Consider the following 20,257-nt stretch of genomic DNA (forward strand, 5'->3'; position numbering starts at 1 on the left):
ATCATTGATTTTTTCACTGATGCTGAGAAACTTCTGTTCGTCACTGACATTTACTTGGCTGTGCCAATGCGCCCTTCTAAGCGGCGGTTAAGTGAAATGCGACCGGTCAGACACGCAAATCACATCTCGCCCGTTGGAGAAACACGTTCTGGAATGTCCTCGATCGAACGAATAGCCTCGATCAATACTCCACGCAGATCTTGTATCCACGAGAAGGATATCTGTCTCAGTTTTATGCTTCCTTTCAACGTCACCTCTTACTTTATTGCTTTTAGTAACTTATAGTTTGTTTTCAATGAGAAGTAAATAAACATTTTCAAGAAATGAGCGAAGAGAATGGTTGTAAGGCACTTTACCCCGATTTGGAAGACGAGAATCCTAAATCGTCCTCAAAGTGTTTTATGGATCATGGACCGGAGGACATAGCTTTGATTATGAAGGCGAATGACTTTGCTGCAAGAAGACATCGTTTCCAGAAACGTAAGGATCATGCTGGGACACCGTACATCAACCATCCTATTGGTTTGTGATTGTTTCCTCATTCTCTTGGGTCCTGACTTTTTTTTACCAATACCGATCACAATTGTCATCTTTTAATGGATTTATTCTCGATTTCAAAAATAATAAAGAAGGCCAAAATTAACTCAACAAAGGAATTTTTTCGAACGCCATTTAATACTTGCCAAAATTCTGCTTTTCTATTTATTTTATTCACATACAGCAACAATGAACCGGGAAAAAAAGAAGAGATAGAAAACAAACTTTTTGTGACTCTAAACAAAAGAAAGGAAGGATTTTAGGAAAAATTCTGGAAGAATATTTTTGTGAAGTCAGTTTCCAAACTCACAACAAACGCAACAAATTATTGTTCTAACTTAGATATTTATTCTTACTATCTTTGAAGTTATCATTAACTCTTTTAAAATTTTGGAAAATTTGTTCCAAATGATTATTTACAATACGTATGTGTTTTGTCAATAAACAGGTTTTCAAATTAAAAAAAAATCCCCTATGGTTATGGAAAAGTCAGATAACGAATGTTGAATAGTGATAGATGATTTTTTTTTCTTTAGGAGTGGCATACATTCTCACGAACGAAGCAAAAGTGTTCGATGCGGCAACGCTAGCTGCTGCTCTTCTCCATGATACTGTAGAAGACACGAAGACCACGTTAGAAGAGATCAAGGAGCAGTTTGGACAGGAGGTGCTGCTGTTCTCCCGCTTTGTATTCGTTGATTTCTTTTCTCCACATTTAAAATGCGTACATGTTTTCGATCTAGGTGCACGATATTGTGAAAGAATGCACAGATGACAAATCACTACCGAAAGACGTTAGGAAAAGGGCGCAAATCGAAAATGGTCCGAAACATTCTCATAAGGTATATCATTATTGATTACTGTTAATTTTTAGAACTTGTAATATTTAGAAGTAATTAAATAACAATTTATTGTATTTATTAATTTAATATTTTCAGAATCATTGTGAGGATCATTGAATAAGTTTTGCTTAATTCGCAATTCACAAGTAGTTTTTGCTGAAGGAAACCTATAAAACATTAATCTGGGAACTTAACGTCACTTACTTTTGCTTCAAAAATTAAAGGATTCAAAAGAAAAAGAAAAGAAATTAAGGAAATGAGAAAAAAATTGAAAGAAATTGAGGAAATATAAAGGTACGTTTACAGTAGTATTTTAACATAATGATAAAATGAAACATTTATCTCTATGCTTCTGTATTGTAGTCGAAGTGCCTTTTTTTAAACTAAAGATATTAATTACTAAGAGGTCTCGTATAAGTTCGTAAAATTCTTAGCACAACTTTATCGTATCTTAAGAAGGGTGTGCCCTCATTTATTATCTGTTTAAAGGCATCACCCCACGAATCTGAAGTGGTGCGGATTTCAAGTGGAGTATTCGTATACGGGATAGTAGATTATGGAGAGGGGGGTGATTCCGTCCATTTCTTCCTCATTGCCGTAAAAAACGTCCCGGAAGATACGGCTTCGGGCGTTCCGGCGCCCTACTTTCTATAAACAGTTCGATCGGAGCGCGCCAGCGTTGTGCACGCGCCGCATCTCCCGGGCAGTTTTTTACGGCAATTAACAAGAAATGGACGGAATCACCCTCCTCCCCATAATCTACAACCCCGTATACGAATACTCCACCGGAAATCCGTACCACTCCAGATTCGTGGGATGATGTCTTTAAGAGACGAGTTTGTTTTCTTATTCAACTGGAGATATTAGTGGTTGTAAACTCGGTTCAAAACGTGTTCTACAGAGGTGACGCGACGCATTCTCGGATGAAAGCGTGAGCTGAGCTCTCGCTGCAGTAAAAGCTCTGATCTGCTTTTCTTTTTGCATTCCATAGATTTCCTTTAATTTTTTTTTCGCATGGTATTGTATGAATAGGATTCAATAGTCTTAGCAAAGCTCATTTCAATTGTTTTTTTAATGGTTTGCTCTGCTCCTACGGCTGCTCTGAGACACTGTCTGAAGTGATTCAATTTCTATCTCATTTTCTTGTGTAATTCTGCATGATTAGAGTTTCTTGTAGTCCTAGTCGTAATAGAATCCCAAACTTTGTCTAGAGGAAGGCTAGCTATGCGCGCCTCTACAAAAAACGAAATAAAAATTCAACTCCTGTAAACAGGAGTCTTTGAATAAATGCTCTGCAGTCAGGAAATATTGAATTACTGAACTAGCGAAAAAAAAAGAGAATTTTCTTACCATCTTGGTTATAGAGCGTATACACACGTAAAAGAGAGAGAAGTTGAATCCTTACAGAGTGATTGTCTTAGAGGCGCCGTAGAAACAAATCAAACGATAAAACTATCTAATAAAAATGATTTCGAAAATCCTATCCACGCAACATTTTACCAGAAAAAAATAAGTGACGAGAACTAAAAGAGAAAAAGAAAAAAGCATTAAGAAATGAGGTTCGGGGAGCGTTTTTGCGTTTTGTTAAAGGGGCTCTGTGCACACCTTCGCTGAGGGCGCGTCGCGTCACCTCGACACAACATATTTTAGACGGGCTGCAATTTCAGCACTATTAAAAAACCAAAAATACCAAGTAGATAATAAATAATTAACTGACTAATAATAATAGTATATAATACAATAGTAATTAATATAATAATAAATGATACAACATCAAATAGACTAGTATATAATATAATACTAACAAACGATAATATTCACCGTAATATACTTTCAATGAATATTTGAGACAAAGAAGCAAAAAGCTGTAATCATCAGTTGAAATTTCCCTCGTCCATAGAACTAACCCTTTCTAGACATTTTGCGTTTGAAAATTGTCAGTAATAACTCTTGCTGGTCGAATTCCTTGTCCTTCTTGTTTGTTTAGTGTTATTACGGGCAAATCGCATACGAAAAGAAGTAATCGAATGTTTTGTTCTCAAGAATACTCGTTTTCGAGGTCACTCCTTATAGGAGGAAGCAACGGTCAACAAGTTGTCATTTTCTGAATCATCTCCCTCTCTCTCGGCGAAGAGACGACGATGTTCAAAGATCTTGTCGTTGTTGTTCGACGTTCAGGCTCAAGCGTGTTTTCCCTGATCTTATCTAAAGAGTATTTAGTTCTGTAGCCATCAGTGTGAAGGTTTCCTCCCCATTCGACAACAAAAAATCCATTCCCCAAGAATAATTTCCATGTCGGGACACAACCTCGATCTAAACGACGACGATGTTGTGCTCATGCCTCATTAAATGATGGTAAAATGGGGAACGGTAGCAATGTCGAGGTCATCACGAACTTTTCCGAATCCCCAACGTTACAGGCAAAACTTGTTCATTTGGCCGATAAACTCTACAATTTACGTGATTTGGAAAGAGCAACGCCTGTTGGATGGGATCGTCGAAGTGTCAAAGAGTACTTCAAATGGTCAAAGCAGGTAAACGTGTGGTTTTGAGGATCATGGTGCACGACCAGTGACAGAGAATTTGAATGATTGCAGGTGATCGCTGGGATGAAAGGAACAAACGAGAATCTTGAGATATTACTCGACGATATCATAAACAAACATCTAGCTTAATTTATTTCTTTTCTGTACCTATTCCTGAAATTTTTGTGATCATACAGTTCTCTTAATGTACTGTGATACTTTGTATTGTTGTCGTATAATAAACAAGATAGCTGGATTGTGATTCTGATTTAGAAAAAAAATCACTTATTTGTTTTTTTTTACGTTCAGTGACGTCCCAAAAAGAATGTGGTAAAGGTAAAAACAAAATACAAAATATAATGAATACAGTAAATAGTGAAGAGATAGAAAGAAGAATAAAGAAACAAGTAGGGATCAGTCCTCAATGCAATTTCCTCCCAGGTGATTATGTACTCAAACAGAACACGGCACTGAGGAAGGGAAGTTAGGTATCTACGAGCAAAGGAGTTATATAACAGAAGACAATTCTCAATACTGATATTGTTAAATATACAAATATTATTATTTATTATTTATGAAACTTGTTAATCATATCATATTTATATTCTTATTATATATACATATGTATATATGTAATTCTTATACATACGAACAAGGCGGAAGGACCGCAAAATGACATTGTTTTAATTTCTAAGCATTACTCTTTTCCAGGATAGTGAACTGTACTACGGAAAGTTTTGGTGAGTTAGTTTTAGTTGGACATGCAGAAAATCAAGATGGTTGTGTTGAAAACTATTCTAACAGGGATACAACGCAGAGCAACGTGGATAGTACCATATCGTAAAATTTGCATGAATCTGTGAGATTTGTACAAATCCCTGCATAACTGACCTACATCTCTAATATATCGAAAGGAGTTGTTGGTGTCCCTCATTAAAGGCATCAGTCCAAGAATCTGAGGTGGTACGGATTTCAAATGGAGTATCCGTATACGGGATGGGAGATTATGGAGGGCGTGGGGGGGGGCGTGATTCCGTCCATTTTTCCTAATTGCAAATTTGCTAATAACTTTAAAAAAACGGCCTGGAAGAAATCGGCGCGTGCACAAGGCTGGCGCGCTCCAATCGACCTCCTTGTAGAAAGTAGCGCCCCGAAACGCCCGAAGCCGTATCTTCCGGGCCGTTTTTTTTTAACGGAAATCAGAAAGAAATGGTTGGGATCACTTCTCTCTTCATAATCTACAGTCCCGTATACGAATACTCTACTTGAAATCCGTACCACCTCAGATTCGTGGGGTGAGATGCCCTTAAACAAGATCCATGGTCTTAATCCATAGTTAGATAGATTAGATATTGCGTCGTTTTTCTTCGAAATAATAAACAGCAGAGAAAAATGCCAAACAAATGATAGAAAATGATAAAAATGAAATTAGTAACAATTTAAAAAGATAGATGATAATACAAATAAAATAATGGTTGTATAAGATGACAAAATAAAATAGAACAAATGAAAAATAACAGTAAAAATGTTATTGATTGATCGGGAAACGAAATTATAACAAGGGTAAAATCAAATTTTGAGATCGTTTTCACTCCAACTTTCAGGCGACACCTCAAAGTACGGGGAGAGGGGTGTAGCGCAGTCGATTAGAGGTCCGTGCCAGCACGGTCGATGGTTTGAAACCTCGCTAGTGCCAAATAAGCTTTTCATCTCTCTAGGGTCGATAAATTGCTACCAGATTTGCCGGAGAAGATAATAACACTGACATGATCATTGGCTGGCTCCCGCTAGTCCCCGTATAACCCAACAAGTGTTCCAAAACCTCAACCAGTAGGACACCTAGACGCATCGTAGTGGATTGATAGGACAGCGACTTTATGCTTTATCCGTTTACTTCAAGGTACGAGTGCTGTACTGTAGTGAATACATTTAGTCTACAGTGAAAACAAGATTGCTCATCCACGATTATTCCAGGCAATTCGTAGAGGTTGACCAAATGAGGAGTGCTGCAACGAATCTGGAAGAAGAGTTTTTGAAAGATTACTCGGTTTTTGTCGAAATAGTTTTATTTCACGGAAGTAATGGAATCATTTTGTCCCCTTTTTCTTCTTCTTCTCCTACTCCATGCGTTAATCTTTTATGATGCCACTCAACTTTGTCCAACTAGCGTTTGTGCCTTTTCAAGGATTATCTTCTTTTTGCAGGATTTTTCCTCGTTTTCACCACGTTTTCTGCGTGGAAACAGACTTGCTGATGTTTTAGCGAGTATTTATATAGTCGCTAAAATATTAAATAACAAATGAGCAATATATTTATATTTGATGATCGTTAAAAGTCAGCACTGTAGATTTGAAAGTGAAAGGTCGGAGGCGAAAATGTTCAAAGAGGTCTCGGAAAATTGTAGGAAGCATGAAGGATCCACTTCAACCTCATCTCTTTTTCTTCTTCTTCTAAGTGCAGTCCGCGAATCAGCATTGGATACGTGTTACTAGTGTGATTCAAATTATAGTGTTTTTCATCGTGTTTGTCGGCTGTTGGTGTGTAATTAGAAAGATCAGAATGGAGTGAAGTGTGGACGCGTGACGAGTGTGTAAGTGGTTCCTGGTTTTCAGTTTGTTGTGCCGTCGACCCGTCGATGAAGAGACAGGTCGCCCCGTTCGCCATTCGGCCGCCACTAAAACGGGCTTCTGCTGCTTACTGTGTGACCGCAACGCAGACCTCCAGCACTATCAATGTCATTAGACAGAACGTTTTCTTGATTTTCCTGATTTTCTTGGACTGATATGTGTCGTTTCTTCTCTGTTCCCATTAATCGGGATATTTCTGTGTGATTAGAAGCAAGAAGCACAGCATAATGCTTGTTCTTTTTGTTGGATATTTCCCAGAATATCAGGCAAAGCAGTCCTCGATTCTCGTCTGAATGTTCAGCATTTGTTATCGAACATATGAAAATCGTTGCAATCACCATCAAGGACGTCTACTTCTAAAAGAATCACGCCTTTATATTTGATTGTGTTCACAGCGGAATACCAAATTCCTTACTTTTTCTTCTTTTGATGCAATTCCACATACATACATTGCGTTTTCCTCCGTCGAATGTTTGCGACCTTGGCGCACTTAAATCTCGTATGCAACCTCTACAACCTCAGGCTGGGCATGTTCTTTTCTCTTCTGTTGAATTAAGAAAAATGCTATTTATCCTGTTAGCATGAAGAAAATGCACTAATTTACAACAAACGTGTTTTATAGTTTCTCTTTCCTCAATCTTTGTTTAACACCAAACTTTGAATAAGAGAATACGGTTACGGTAAAGAACCTTTTTCTCACAGTACTATTTTATATAAAACCGTGAAAAAACTGTTTTTTGCATCCTTTTGGGGAGTGCAAAAATATTGAATGATTGAAAACAAAACTATAGTTGGCTGAAAATTAAATCTTGAGGTCCCCTTCCACACTGTTTAACAATCAAGTGTGTAGTTTTTTGTTCAAGAAAGTTTGATCCTTTCTGAATATTGGACCAATATAAGGGCATTTCTCAGGAATCTGTGCAAAAACCAGCAATCTTTTATTACTATTATTGTTGTCTTATATTTGTAGTCTGATATTTATTAATAAGGTTGCAGAGAAAAATTTTTAATAATCATTTATCTGAACTATTGTGATTAGGAGAGATTACTTCAAAGCCTTTCACTTATTTTTTGCTTATTACATATTATTTATTATTGTTATTCATTTTATAAGCCCTTTATTAAAAGAAAACGACTAAAAGTGTTTAATGATGTGTGGAGTTGTTTGAATTTCCATTACTTCCTTTCAGTTTCTTTTTGCTCCTTGCTCTTGGGATTTTTCCACTCGCTGTGAAAAAGGAATTAATATTATTTGCAACATTGTGGTGTTCAAAGAATTTTGCGCTAACGAAGTGATCTTCTACCTCTTTTAAGCTGCTTTTTTTACAATGTTCCAACTCTTTTTTTCATTTATTTAGCTTCTCTTTAGTTTTTTATCCACTATCTTATCATTTTCTTTCCTTCTATCTTCTGGTTCTTGCTACCGTGAGTTGGAGTTCAAAAAATAAAACTAGAGGAAAAAAATTTGCCGGAAATGTTGAAATGGTGTTCTACTATATCAATTCTTCATTATGGTCAATCATTATAAGGAAAACCAAAATTAGAAAAAGAAAGAAGTGATGAAAAATAAGTACATGACAGCGCAAATGTTTGTTTTGTTCCATTTACTTTAAAGTTTGATCGAAATATTGTCAATTTTTAAACGAAACCCTTATGTATTTTATCTCAGTTTGTCCTCCATTCTATACCAATTTAGGTTAATTTGAGTAAGTAACGTTGGCGGATTTGACGTGATTTCTTGGACATTTGCAAGATTTTCTGCATTAGAGGTCGTCGTTGCTGCAGGGGGAACCAGTTCACTTCCACTAGCAACGACGATCGACGTAAATAGCCGCTTATGCGATTGCGCATTCGACGAGGACGACGACGATACTTTCATTTTTGGCTTAGTCTCGCTATTTTCATTCCGGACGGTCCCAAGTCTGCCGTAGGCTGTTCAAAGGAATGACAACCGACCGATTTCTTCGCTATCATCACGCTTGCTTCATTTGTAACAGGTTCACGCGACTGTTAAAAACACCTTAGACACAACTTTTCGGTGTAATTACGACGGTGTAGCGTAGCGTACAGTTTGCTCCCTTCGTTTTTCGTTCCATGACTGTAATACGTTTCCTTCGTTGTTATTCTTAATATATGTATATAACAGCGGTCACACTATGAACATGCCTTAGTGAACTGGTCAGACGTCACTTACGAATGTTTACGTATTTCTGTCGTGTCGCTCTTCGCTGAACCTTGCCAAACACTTGTACACCGTCACCTTCCGTGGAGGGAAGGCGGAGATGTTAGTTTATAACCGACATAAAAATTCCATGGAAAAATCTCCTGTGCTTCTCGAATATGATTGAAATTGCAATAATCCAGAAATCCTTTTTTTGTAGCTGATTCTCTGAACAATCACTGATATTAACTCTGGAATAACTTTTAGAATTCACTTCTAGAATTTTAGAATATAGAAAGAATAGTTAATTTTTGATTAGACTTACTTTTTGATTAGACTGGTTTTTTAATTGTGAAGTAAAATCTTTGTTAGATGTGAATGTGCCACTTTGTTACAAAACCTGTTTTATCATAGAACTGTCCATAATACATAGGACATAGGCACGGCACAGCACAGTTTTCTTCAAACTTCTGGCGCTGGAGAGGTAACGAACCGCTACTGATGATGGATTGTTGATGATAGTGCTAAAGAAAAGGAAAGAGACATTATTTTAAGGAATTAGCACGACAAATGAATGCGTATTTATCTATACTCCAGCTGACATACATATGTATACGTGTAAATATGTATATTTTTACATCAAATATACATATTTACACGTATGCATATGTATTTATATTTATATTTTATTATATACCTTGTATAATACCAATCTGAACGTCCGGCTGAAGCCGGACTTGAGACGGTCTGTGGTGTTCGCTTCCCTCGCCTTCGCTGATGAATGAAAATTAATAGTAGTGGCATTTTCTGTAAAATTGAGATTGTTTATCTGACAACGCTTTTCTCTTCCCTTTTTTTTCTGAATTTAGGAGAGAGATTTTTAAGCTTCTTTCTAAACGCGTCGGTTCCACATTTGGAGAAGTTCTACATTTTTCTATCTTCAGTTTAAAGCATTCCTTCGATACCCACATAATATAGACAGAATTTGAGAGTATTACTCGAAGTATGGCTTTTCCTCCCAACAGCTATCGCAGAATGGTGTTTTACATAAAATAACGCGAACAACATCATCGTACTGATAGAGATAACGTTCCACGTCAGAATGCGTAAACTGCTCGCTACTATTTAAGCAGCCGGTTTCAATCGTGTTTCCACTTTCTGAGGACGGGACCTTCCCAACTTGAGGCGAATGTGCAAGGAAACAAGGATGTGGAGGATTAAGAAAGGATCATGATCATGACCACGCTATTTAATAACGGGCTTAGTCTGTCACGTGTGTGTGCGTGTGTATTGTGTGAGTGTGCATGTGTGTATGTGTGCATGTGTGTATGTGTGTACGTGTATGTCTGTGTGTGTCACGAAATTCGAAAAAGGGGGTGCGACGGGTCCACCGGCGTCGAATTGGTGCGCCGGCGTCGTAGAGCGGTAAAATGGGTTGCGACAGCGGCGTCGGATTGGTGCGAGGGCGCCAGATAGCTATGAAGCAGGGTGAGAGGGTCCCGCATCATCGAAATGGTGTGCAATAAATTCGTGTGCATGTTGCAAAAGGTAAATGGCACGCTGCAGCTGCTTCATAGTCGTGGCCACTGGGCGGGTGTAGTGTAGCGGTTAGAGGTTCCGCTTCCTGCACGATCGATCGGAGGTTCGAATCCGCCCTAGTGCTCACCAAGCCTTTCATTCCTCCGGGGTCGATAAATTGGTACCAGACTTGTCTGAGAGGATAAAAACACTGACTTGGCACATTGGCTAGCCACCGCAAGTCATTGTATAGGCCAGATACACGTTCGTAAACCTCAAACGATTCTGAATTGAAGTGAACGTGGGGGCGCATCCCAAGTGGATTGATTAACGCCAGAAACTTTATCTTTTATCCTTTAATCAGTGATGGCGAGCGAAGCGAACACCACAGAAAGTCTGAAGTCCTGTTTTAGCCGGACGTTCAGACTGGTATACAATAACGGGCTTATTCTGTCACGTGCGTGTGTGTCGCAAAATTCGGAAGAGGGGGTGGGGGAGGGGGGTGCGACGTTTCCACCGGCGCCAGATATGTAGCTATAAAATGGGGTGCAATGGGTCCAACGGCGTCGAGTTGGTGCGCGCCATAATGCAGTATTATTGGTACTATTGTTTATTACAAACACTAGATAACCATAAATTGGGGTGCGGGTGAATTCCTGTGTCGTGGTGTAGAAGTATCTAGTATCCAGTGCTTGGTACCTTCGTGTGCATATCCCAAAAGGTAAATGGGTCTTTGCAAACCTTTCATAGTCATATCCACTTTCCTCGTTCCTTTTCACCTCAACGACTCCTCCGTTCTTCGGAATTTAGAAACACGAGTGTTAACTGCTGCTTAAGTAGTAACCACCTGTTTGCATGATCTGATGTGGAACGCTATCTTTTTCAGTACGATGATGTCATTCACTTCATTTTACGTGAAGCATCATTCTGCGATAACTGCTGAGGGTAGCAAGAGGGAAACCTATACTTCGAGTAATGATTCCAAGTCGTGTCTATATTACATTGGTATCGATGGAGTGTCATCCCCCTTTTTGAATTTCGTGACTGACACACACACGTGACAGAATAAGCCCGTTATTATATACCAGACTGAACGTCCGGCTAAAACAGGACTTCAGACTTGCTGTGGTGTTCGCTCCGCTCGCCATCACTGATTAATCAAAATAAATTAATAATATTGGCATTTTCTTTAAAACCAGGATTGTGTTTTTCTAGCAACGTTTTCTTCTTTTTCTTAAGAAAATTTACGTTAAAGAGTTCAAAGTTTTCTTTGTAAACGCGTCAGTTCTACATTTATAGTACATTCAACTTACTTTTTACATTCAACTTTAACCACTCCTTCGATACCAATGTATTACTGACACGACTTAAAATAATTGCTCAAATTATAGGTTTCCCTCTTGTTTCCGCCAACAGTTATCACAGAATGATGTTTCACATAAAATGAAATGAACGACGTCATCGTACTGATGAAGATAACGTTCCACATCAGATCATGTAAACTGTTGGCTACTATTTAAAGGCATCACCCCACGAATCTGGAGTGGTACGCATTTCCGGTGGAGTATTCGAATACGGGGTTGTAGATTATGGGGAGGAGGGTGATTCCGTTCATTTATTCCTAAATTGCCGTAGAAAACGGCCCGGAAGATACGGCTTCGAGCGTTTCGGCGCACTATTTTCCACAAGGAGTTCGACTGGAGCGCGCCAGCCCTGTGCGGCGCCGCATCTTCCTGGTCGTTTTTTTACGGCAATTAGGAAGAAATGAACGAAACCACGCCTCTCTCCGCAATCTACTATCCCGTATACGAATACCCCACCTGAAGTCCGCACCACCTCAGATTCGCAGTATGCTGCCCTTAAGCATCAGTTAGCACTTCTGTTGCCACTTTTTAAAGAACGGAAGAGTAATGGAGGTGAAAGAAGGAAACGCGGAAAGTGGATACGGCTATGAAACGTTTGCAACGTCGTATCATGTAAACTGTTGTCTACTATTTGAGCTGTCGGTTTCATTCGTTTCTATCTTCTGAGGAAGGTATAATACCAACCTGAGGAAAACGAAGAAAGAAACAGACGCACGGAGGAGTCATTAGAGGTGAAAAGCAAAGCGCGCAGTGGCCACGGGTGTGAAACGGTTGGAACGCCCCATTTATCTTTTACGACGATGTTAATGCGCGATACTTCTACAACAGGAATTCGACGCCGTGGGACCCATCACACCCCATTTTACACCATTACTACCCTGGCACCCCAATTCGACGCCTTCGCACCTCCTTTTTGGAATTTCGTTTCACATACACACACCACACACACACCACACCACACACACACACACACACACACACACACGTGACAGACTAAGCCAGTTATTATATAGCATGATCATTGATGCTAGGTAAGTAGCCATTTTAAATAGAGGAAAGAAATTAATAAAACCTCGAAATTAATAAATAACCCGGAAAAGAACAAACCTTGTAGTAAAAACTCATCTCGACCATATCTTTCTGTTTGAAATAGCATACTGTAAACTGTAATGAGAGCTCCATTTGACTTCGCTTTTTTTTTTTGCAAAGCAAAGAACGGTCTGCATGAAAAGGCAAGCGAAAACGATGATACGAATGTTTAATCTTTTGAATTTTTCCACATCGTCAAAACGTGATTTTCGTTTGCCACCGCGATGAAATGACAACATGTTCTCGTTTGAAAGGGTCTTTTTCTGCAGTTACAATCCGTTGTTCGATCGCTGAAGGTGCTTGAATGTGTTCTTTACGTCGGTGGTGGTGAATGTGCAGATCTGTGTAGGTACGAGTATTCTGTATATGATACCACATTCCGATACACATAACTGATTTATACGATAGTTTATCACGAAGCTAACGATATTGGGGAATCTGAAGCAGATATAGAGTTTGGGGTGAATATTATAAGTATGATCGTGTTACCGCTCCATTCCCCTTAGTCGCTCTAAAAAAGAGGGCTGGGCATTTGTTCCTACAACGCATGTCAGAACGTTGTACCCTTGCACAAGCGCCGCATCCACGAGCGAGAGGTCGGAGATCAATGAGGTCCCCTCGGCACCGTATTCGAAAAAGACTGATCAGTAGGCTGCTTAGAAGACCGGAGTTTTTGCAAGAGGGTGCGTTCTAACGTACTTCGTAGCAATTTAAACGTTTCCCCGGCCATTTTCAAGGCGATTAGGGCGAATTGAATGGTACCATGTTCATATTCGCAGCCTACTCCTCTAACTTTATGTTTTCTATCAGGTTTCCACACTATGTCCACTACGTGATACGCTGCTTTTAAATGAACTTTTTGGGTGTCATTAAAGAATTATGGTCATATACGAATTCTTGTGATGATCTCCAGCGTAATGATCTACTGGTTTTTGACTTGTTTGTTTTTTTTTTTGTTTTTTTTTCTGGTTTTGACTTTAGATTAAACAAGAATGAAGTGATTGGAGTAGATCAATCTTTTGGTATTCACCAAAGTGTTCGACTACAATTAAGGAATACACTGGGTAATAAGAGTGTATGAAACATACAATGACTCGTGGATTCGAACCGTTGTGTTCTGTTGGTGTTCTTATTTCCTCGGGTAAATCTAGTAGTTGCAATTTGTCAATTCTGGTTGGATGAAAGACGTGGTTGGTCGAGGGCAATTTCAATCCATCAACTTTGCAAACGGAGTAATGACCTTTTATCGCCGCGCTTCAAATCACATCACCATTTCGGCGAACTCGCCTTCCTCACAGCTTCAAATTTAATGAAAGTGGTGCAACAAGTCAACTAGGTGACTGGATTGTTAGGTTGATGCATAAGTAACGACGTTTTTTGTAATTTAAACCCGCCCACAAAAAATAAAAATTTATAAGTAAGACGTTATTTAAAGGAACATTCGATTCTCTATAAGTTGCAGTTATTGGCTTTTATGCCAATAACTTTTTAATTTTTGGTAATTTTTAGATCAATATTATAAGTCGTTCAAGTGCTAGAAGAAGGAAGAAATCTAGGGAGAATCTTTGGTTAACTGCACAAATATCGCGGACCAACATTTTGCTGCATAATTCAGTTTTTTTTTTCGTTTTTTGATCTTTTTTCTTTGTGGAACAACTACTCATTCTATCCGTCATACTACTGACCGCTGAAATGCTCTCTGATGCCTCTCATTTTTGACATTTATGGAATTTTTGGGAAATAATCATTGGAGACTCGGTACTGGTTTGCTATGTGAAAAGTACGTTTCTCTGCCTCAACTATTCTTCCAAATGAAATGACGTTTACATAATTATTGGATCTGTCTTATTCCGGTCAAAATCATTACGATATAACGAAAACGCACACTCGCACGTGCAAGGGGTTGCGTTCTAACACACGTCGGAGGAAATTAATCCTCTCCCTTTTTTTTCGTGGCGATTAGGGAAGGTCCAGCGAATCCACGCTTGTTTTCATAATCCACAATCAAAACCCAAAACTTCGTGAGCTCTCCGATTACGTCAATTTCGTGATACGCTGTCTTTAAGGACTGTGCTAAGGGAAACTTTCGTGATCGAGATCGCCCCAACAGTACATGGAATCCACAACTGCTCCGGGGCACAGCGCGTATGCGAGGGCGCTGCATCATAAGGTATCGAGGAAGTTTCCCACGCGTTTTTTTTTTGCAGAACGATTAGAGTGAGTTGAGCGTGTAGACGTTCAGACTCGTAATCGAAACCCAAACCTTGTACTGCTTATGACAGATCATAACATTTCGACCAACGCAATTTCGAGATACTTCGTGCCGCCTTTAAGCCTGATGGTAGCTGAAGGCTTGCAAAGTGTGCATCGTTAGTCGCACACATGCAAAGAGTTGCTTTATCTGGGGAATTGATCAGTCCGATTTCCCAGGTCCATCCGATACCTGGATTTGTAGGTGATATTTTAGATTGCCTCATGGTTTATATAAACTGTAACTTTTTAACTAATAGAGAAAATCAGGCGACCAGAATTTCCCTATATGATACCTTTGAAATTTTCATGTGAGTCAAAAATATACTAACACTGGTGTTCTAAGCAAGAAACATCCTTTTTCGCTAACAGATAACGTTTCGCGTTTGTCCGTTCACTCATTTTTTTCGTTGAGAAAATGCTTTCTTTTTGAAATCATAACTTACTAATTTTCTTAACCCCTCAAGTCACTTTCACATATGGAGTTTGTTTCCCAAGAAAAACTCAGGGGAAAGTAGCACAAGACATTAGTCGGAAAGAGGACTTCTAACTACACGTCAGTTATAAAACCGTCAATTTGCAGTCAAGTGGAAGATATCTCACGATATCTGGTATAGTCGCACAATCGGACTGATATAGTCCGATTAAAACGACACGAAGCACCGTACAGTTGCGTAAGCGGCTAGGATCGAGACGGGACCCTTGTTAGCACCACTCATCGCTGCAGCTCGCGATAGTCCCACCTCGGTCCCAACTGTAACGCTCCAGCGCATCTTTTTTTGCAGAACTGCACACAGTTTCATGTCCTTCTGACTCGACTATACGCGCAATAGTTGGAGTGGTTCTATATCGATTGGAAACGACCGCTTCACAGGAAATCTTTAGCTTAAAGTTCCTTCACCGAACATCAGGACTTTCTAATTCCTATATGCTTTAGGCGAGTTATGGCAGTAAGTCCGACTTTTCATCGAAAAAATATTTGGCGGATGAAACATTCGTCATTCTTCTGTAGCAATTCAAAACAAATGCTGACATGTTGTTGAGTTTAGCAGATGTCACTTTTTTCAAACTTTCTGGACAGTGTTTCGCGACTTTGTTGAGCTGTCAAAGCAGAAGACTGATGCTGTGGAAATGGGGAAAAGAGAGAACGATATATGTACGCTAGTATATGAGTTGTTTTAACGGGTCCGCTTAGAAATTGGTGTCCATCCTCATCTGGGGATCAGCGTACGAATTATCTCTATAACTCATTTGAAAAGTTTTTATTATCCTAATATTTATGTAGTTTAGTGTGTTGCCAAACGATATGTTTATCAATATTAAACACTTAAAAATAGCATGAATACTGATATTTTTTATCATATTTTAATGTAATAAGAAGCCTTAGCGTAGTATTTAATTTGTCAACGAAATCAGAACAAGAATGACTTCTTGACATTCTTAGAGTGGCTCTCTCTTTCTGGATATAACAGAAATTACTGATAAAGTTTCGCACGAAGAAGTGAGGAGCAGTTTTCCATACGCTGTAGTCTGGTAATTCAGTTGTTGCATTTCTTTTGGAAATTAATATTGCAAGTCATGTTTATGTTAGAAGTACTTGTTTCAGTCTTCATTTACATCTTTCTGTGAGAGGAAATTTTCTGAAACAGAACAGGTTTTGCAGACAGGGTAAACATAAAGATGTATGGTTTTAGAGTATCAATCCGCTTGGGATGGGGCAGCGCTTTTTTGTGCAATTCGTAATCGTTGAGGATTTGGAACACTTTTCGGAGTACACCATGACTCACGGGAGCCACTCAAGGCGTTTACTTTCTTATCTCCCGGAGAAGTCTTGTAGCAATTTATCGAACTTGAAGGGCTTAGTTGGCACTGGGAGGTTTTTGAACCCTCAACCATACTCCACAGCGGACCTCTAACCGACTTCACTACACTCACCCTTACATCGTATTACATATTTTGTTTTTGGATTAGCCACTCTTCCTGACTGAGCAGTCTCAAGGAAGGCTAATCTTAACGGAGATCATCTAGGAACAGGTGAAACGATCCATCACTTTTAACTTTAGTCTCCATCCTTGTTTTTATGCTATACTTTGACTAATATCACATGAATTTGGAGCTATATACCCATACACGGTCATTGTAGAATTATTAGTGATCCCTCCACAACGGTTTACTGCCTCATGGTGGCGTGGAGGTGACTCTTGGCATCGAACGGCGATGCACAGCGGATGTTCGTCCTCCAGCAGGGTCTCCCAAGCTGACAAGGAGTTCGACACTTCCGACATTCCGACTTCTCGGAATCGGAAGCCTGTTTAAGAGTAAACCACTGCTAAGATTCACCACTGTCTTGGCAAAATGTCGCAAGGTGGCTCCCCGATCCATATAGGTTGGGCGACGACCTTTAGTGAAAGCTAAGCTCGCAATGGAAGGAGCTGCAGGAAAGCCTTGCAGGAGGATCTTTTGAAATGCAGGCAGAAGAAGATTCTGAAAGCAGCACAAAGAAAAACGAGTCTAAAGAAATGCCGCAGGGATCTCCGCGGCTGCTAGCGGAATATAATGTTCCGCTAGCAGCCCTGCTGAGCAAAGACGGGACTCCCACGTCTTCTCGTCGTGAGATGGGAATAATTACGGAAAGGTTCTACTCGAACCTTTCCTGTTCATCAGCTCCTGTGTCTCACGCCCGATCATCCCCACTGGTGGAGCTCCATCACGGATTCCCCCCACGGCAGTACGAGTCGCCATGAAGAGTATGAAACCTGGCACAGCCGCCGGACATGATTTTATATCAGCAGACTTTCTTCGGGCTGGTAGCCATCCACTTCATGTAATCTTAGCTGCTGCCCGTACGTCCAGTGAAGACTGGCCATCTACGTATCTAAGTATCTAAGTATTAGTGATCAGTTCTCAGTAGATATTGAAACTACAGAAGTTTTTAAAATTCTGGTCTTTTCTCTTTACCACATTTATTTTTACTCTTAAACTTTTGCTAGTTCTACCCTTTTTTAAAGAATTATTTCAATTTTAATATTTTTTATTATTCTTCCTTACTTCATTTGACTTATGACTTCAGTGTTTTGAGCTGATTTGTGATTTGTGGATTTCAGTTAATCAACTGCTTTTTGCTCTCCTCATGTTCGAAACAGTGGGATCAGTCACAAAAGTATTCGTCGTGTTGATCTTCTAAGAATAGATTTAAATGTGGATAAGTTTATCAGAGAAGAGAAAGAATAAGATCTTGAACCTACGGACAAAAATCTTCAAGCTTGAGTTTTCAATTGAAGTGACATGTTTTCCTGAAAATTTTTAATGTATAGGTGTATCGTAGTTCGGATGTTTTCTCTCCCACTCCGATGCCTTCTGATTAACTTTTTCCGCCCTGGCTTCATTTCTTCTTCCGTTGCTTAAGTTGCTAACCCCTTGAGATTGTACATAGAAAAACGCATGACACGACGGAATGTCCGAAATAGCAGAGATTCCTAAGGTGAAATTTCCGTCTCAGCTTTTCGCGTTGCGCTTAATCTGGTCACGAGGGCAGGTTTCATTTGACGTCACTGTCGTGTGTCTTCCTTTCTTCACAGTCTCCGTCGAATCGTAGTTGAACAGCCCGTTTCTTGCTCCTAGGGACATTTTTTCTTAGCTTGATTAGCTGGATCAATGCATACCACCGAATTGTAGACAGTAAGATAGCGATGATACTTCGCAGGCAGGTGCGTTAGCCCTAAAAACCAGTATGGGCGTAATATCAAATCATTCGATAGAGAGTCGGGCGTCGTAATCACATAGAGCACCTTTAAGACCGTTTCCAAGGATTTCCTCGTAGTTCGCCGAAGATTTTACTTGACATATATAAACGTTACCGCTATGAACACTTTGGCGAATTTACCATTTTTGAGAATTGTTCCAGAACTTTGTTGTTTAAATTAAAATTTTGTGTCATGTAGTCTAAATGATCACTCCACCGTTAGGTCTACGCCCTTGGAACTCGTTTCTTTGTGTCAAGCAGAACTCTTTTCTGTTGCCAAAACCGCATACACTCATAAACGTACCTCCGCCCCTGCCAACGACGTCGTAGATACGACCTTGGATCGATCGATAATGCTGCGTAACCTCTAAATTTCTTTTTTGGAAGTTCATTACAAAATTTATGATGTCAGAAGGGTTGTCTACAAACCAGCAAACCATCCCCTATATTGTATTATTATTCCTAATACATCTACTTTTATTGAAGGTGGAAAATTCATCAACTCAACTGCCTGTACCTATGTGCTCGTTCATGCATGTTATTTCTTGCATTTTTCACATTATTCCATTTCATCTGCTCGCCTTTCGTTTTTTCTGCAACTAACGGTCACCAGAGATCTTTTTTTGTTTATTTCTGGAAATCTTAGTGGTTTTGGAGAAATTTTTAGCGAAATTGTCGAAGTACTATTGTCGCAACGGTTTTGATTCGTTGCCAAAACTTTGTCACCGTTACTTTGGAGGAGAAACCTAGCTGGTGCTATGTGATCAATTCCACAGTATCCGGAATTCAAACGATTTAGATTATACCTTGGGATTAGAAACCTTGGGCGCTAAATCAGTTCACACAGAAACAAAGAATTCTCGATGATGATACTGAGATTTTTTTGTTTTTCTTACGCCGCTAGTACGGTATTGAGATCAGCATCTCAACCCCGTGAAATTTTCTACGATGATAAAATCTATGATTTATCGATTAGAATCGACAGATGGTTTGTGTTGAGTTGTTGCCGAATTGAGTCTTCGATGATGATGAATTACAACTAAAATGATCTGTGTGTGTGTTTAAGGGAATACATTAAGGTATAGAACTTTTAATATTTGAATTGGAGAGGTCTCAGGCATTATAATTGGCTAAAAACGCAACTGTCGCTGCCTTTAGTGGTCCCGTTGTTCTTTGCTGTTTAAAAACGAGATATGTTAGGTTACAACGACTTTTTTTTCTACTTCTTATTTTTCTTATTCTTATTTTTTATTTCTTCATCCACCATTCTCTGCATTTGGAAAGCTTCAGAATCAAGCATTAAAATGAATGAAGTCTTCATTCTTTAATCAATTGAATTGATTTTTCCTTTAATTCTTCAATGAATGCAACGTTGTCGGATAACTGTATACTTTTTGCGACTAAAGTTTACTGGTTCATTTATTTTCTCAATTTCTAAAATCAGTATGGTCAAAATTGTGCTGCAAACTCTTCTAATATCCATAGATAATCAGGGTTAAGAGGTAGTTTCGATCTCAAGTATCAGTATGCTCATGGCAAGTGAGAAAATGCTTCAGAAAGCAGTGGAATCACCAAAGATTCATGTACATAGCCGTGACATCT

General features: G+C 39.2%; 3 protein-coding genes across 3 annotated transcripts; 2 read left to right on the top strand and 1 right to left on the bottom strand.

Moving 5' to 3' along the window:
- Nucleotides 1-323: 323 nt before the first annotated feature.
- RB195_006998 (uncharacterized protein) lies at nucleotides 324-4,054 on the top strand (the record flags this gene model as incomplete). The annotated part of the gene is made up of 5 exons (XM_013450651.2): nucleotides 324-522; nucleotides 1,074-1,204; nucleotides 1,281-1,379; nucleotides 3,800-3,913; nucleotides 3,977-4,054. 5 exons carry the CDS (start codon nucleotides 324-326, stop codon nucleotides 4,052-4,054), a joined length of 621 nt encoding a protein of 206 aa, XP_013306105.2.
- A 13,037-nt stretch (nucleotides 4,055-17,091) lies between these two features.
- RB195_006999 (uncharacterized protein) lies at nucleotides 17,092-17,655 on the bottom strand (the record flags this gene model as incomplete). The annotated part of the gene is made up of 2 exons (XM_064180392.1): nucleotides 17,092-17,345; nucleotides 17,562-17,655. 2 exons carry the CDS (start codon nucleotides 17,653-17,655, stop codon nucleotides 17,092-17,094), a joined length of 348 nt encoding a protein of 115 aa, XP_064037268.1.
- Nucleotides 17,379-17,657, top strand: RB195_007000 (uncharacterized protein; the record flags this gene model as incomplete). Its single annotated transcript, XM_064180393.1, has 1 exon — nucleotides 17,379-17,657. One exon carries the CDS (start codon nucleotides 17,379-17,381, stop codon nucleotides 17,655-17,657), a length of 279 nt encoding a protein of 92 aa, XP_064037269.1.
- Between the last annotated feature and the right edge of the window lie 2,600 nt (nucleotides 17,658-20,257).

The sequence above is a fragment of the Necator americanus genome, chromosome I (assembly GCF_031761385.1).
Source record: "Necator americanus strain Aroian chromosome I, whole genome shotgun sequence".
In the NCBI taxonomy this organism is placed as follows: Eukaryota; Metazoa; Nematoda; class Chromadorea; order Rhabditida; family Ancylostomatidae; genus Necator; species Necator americanus.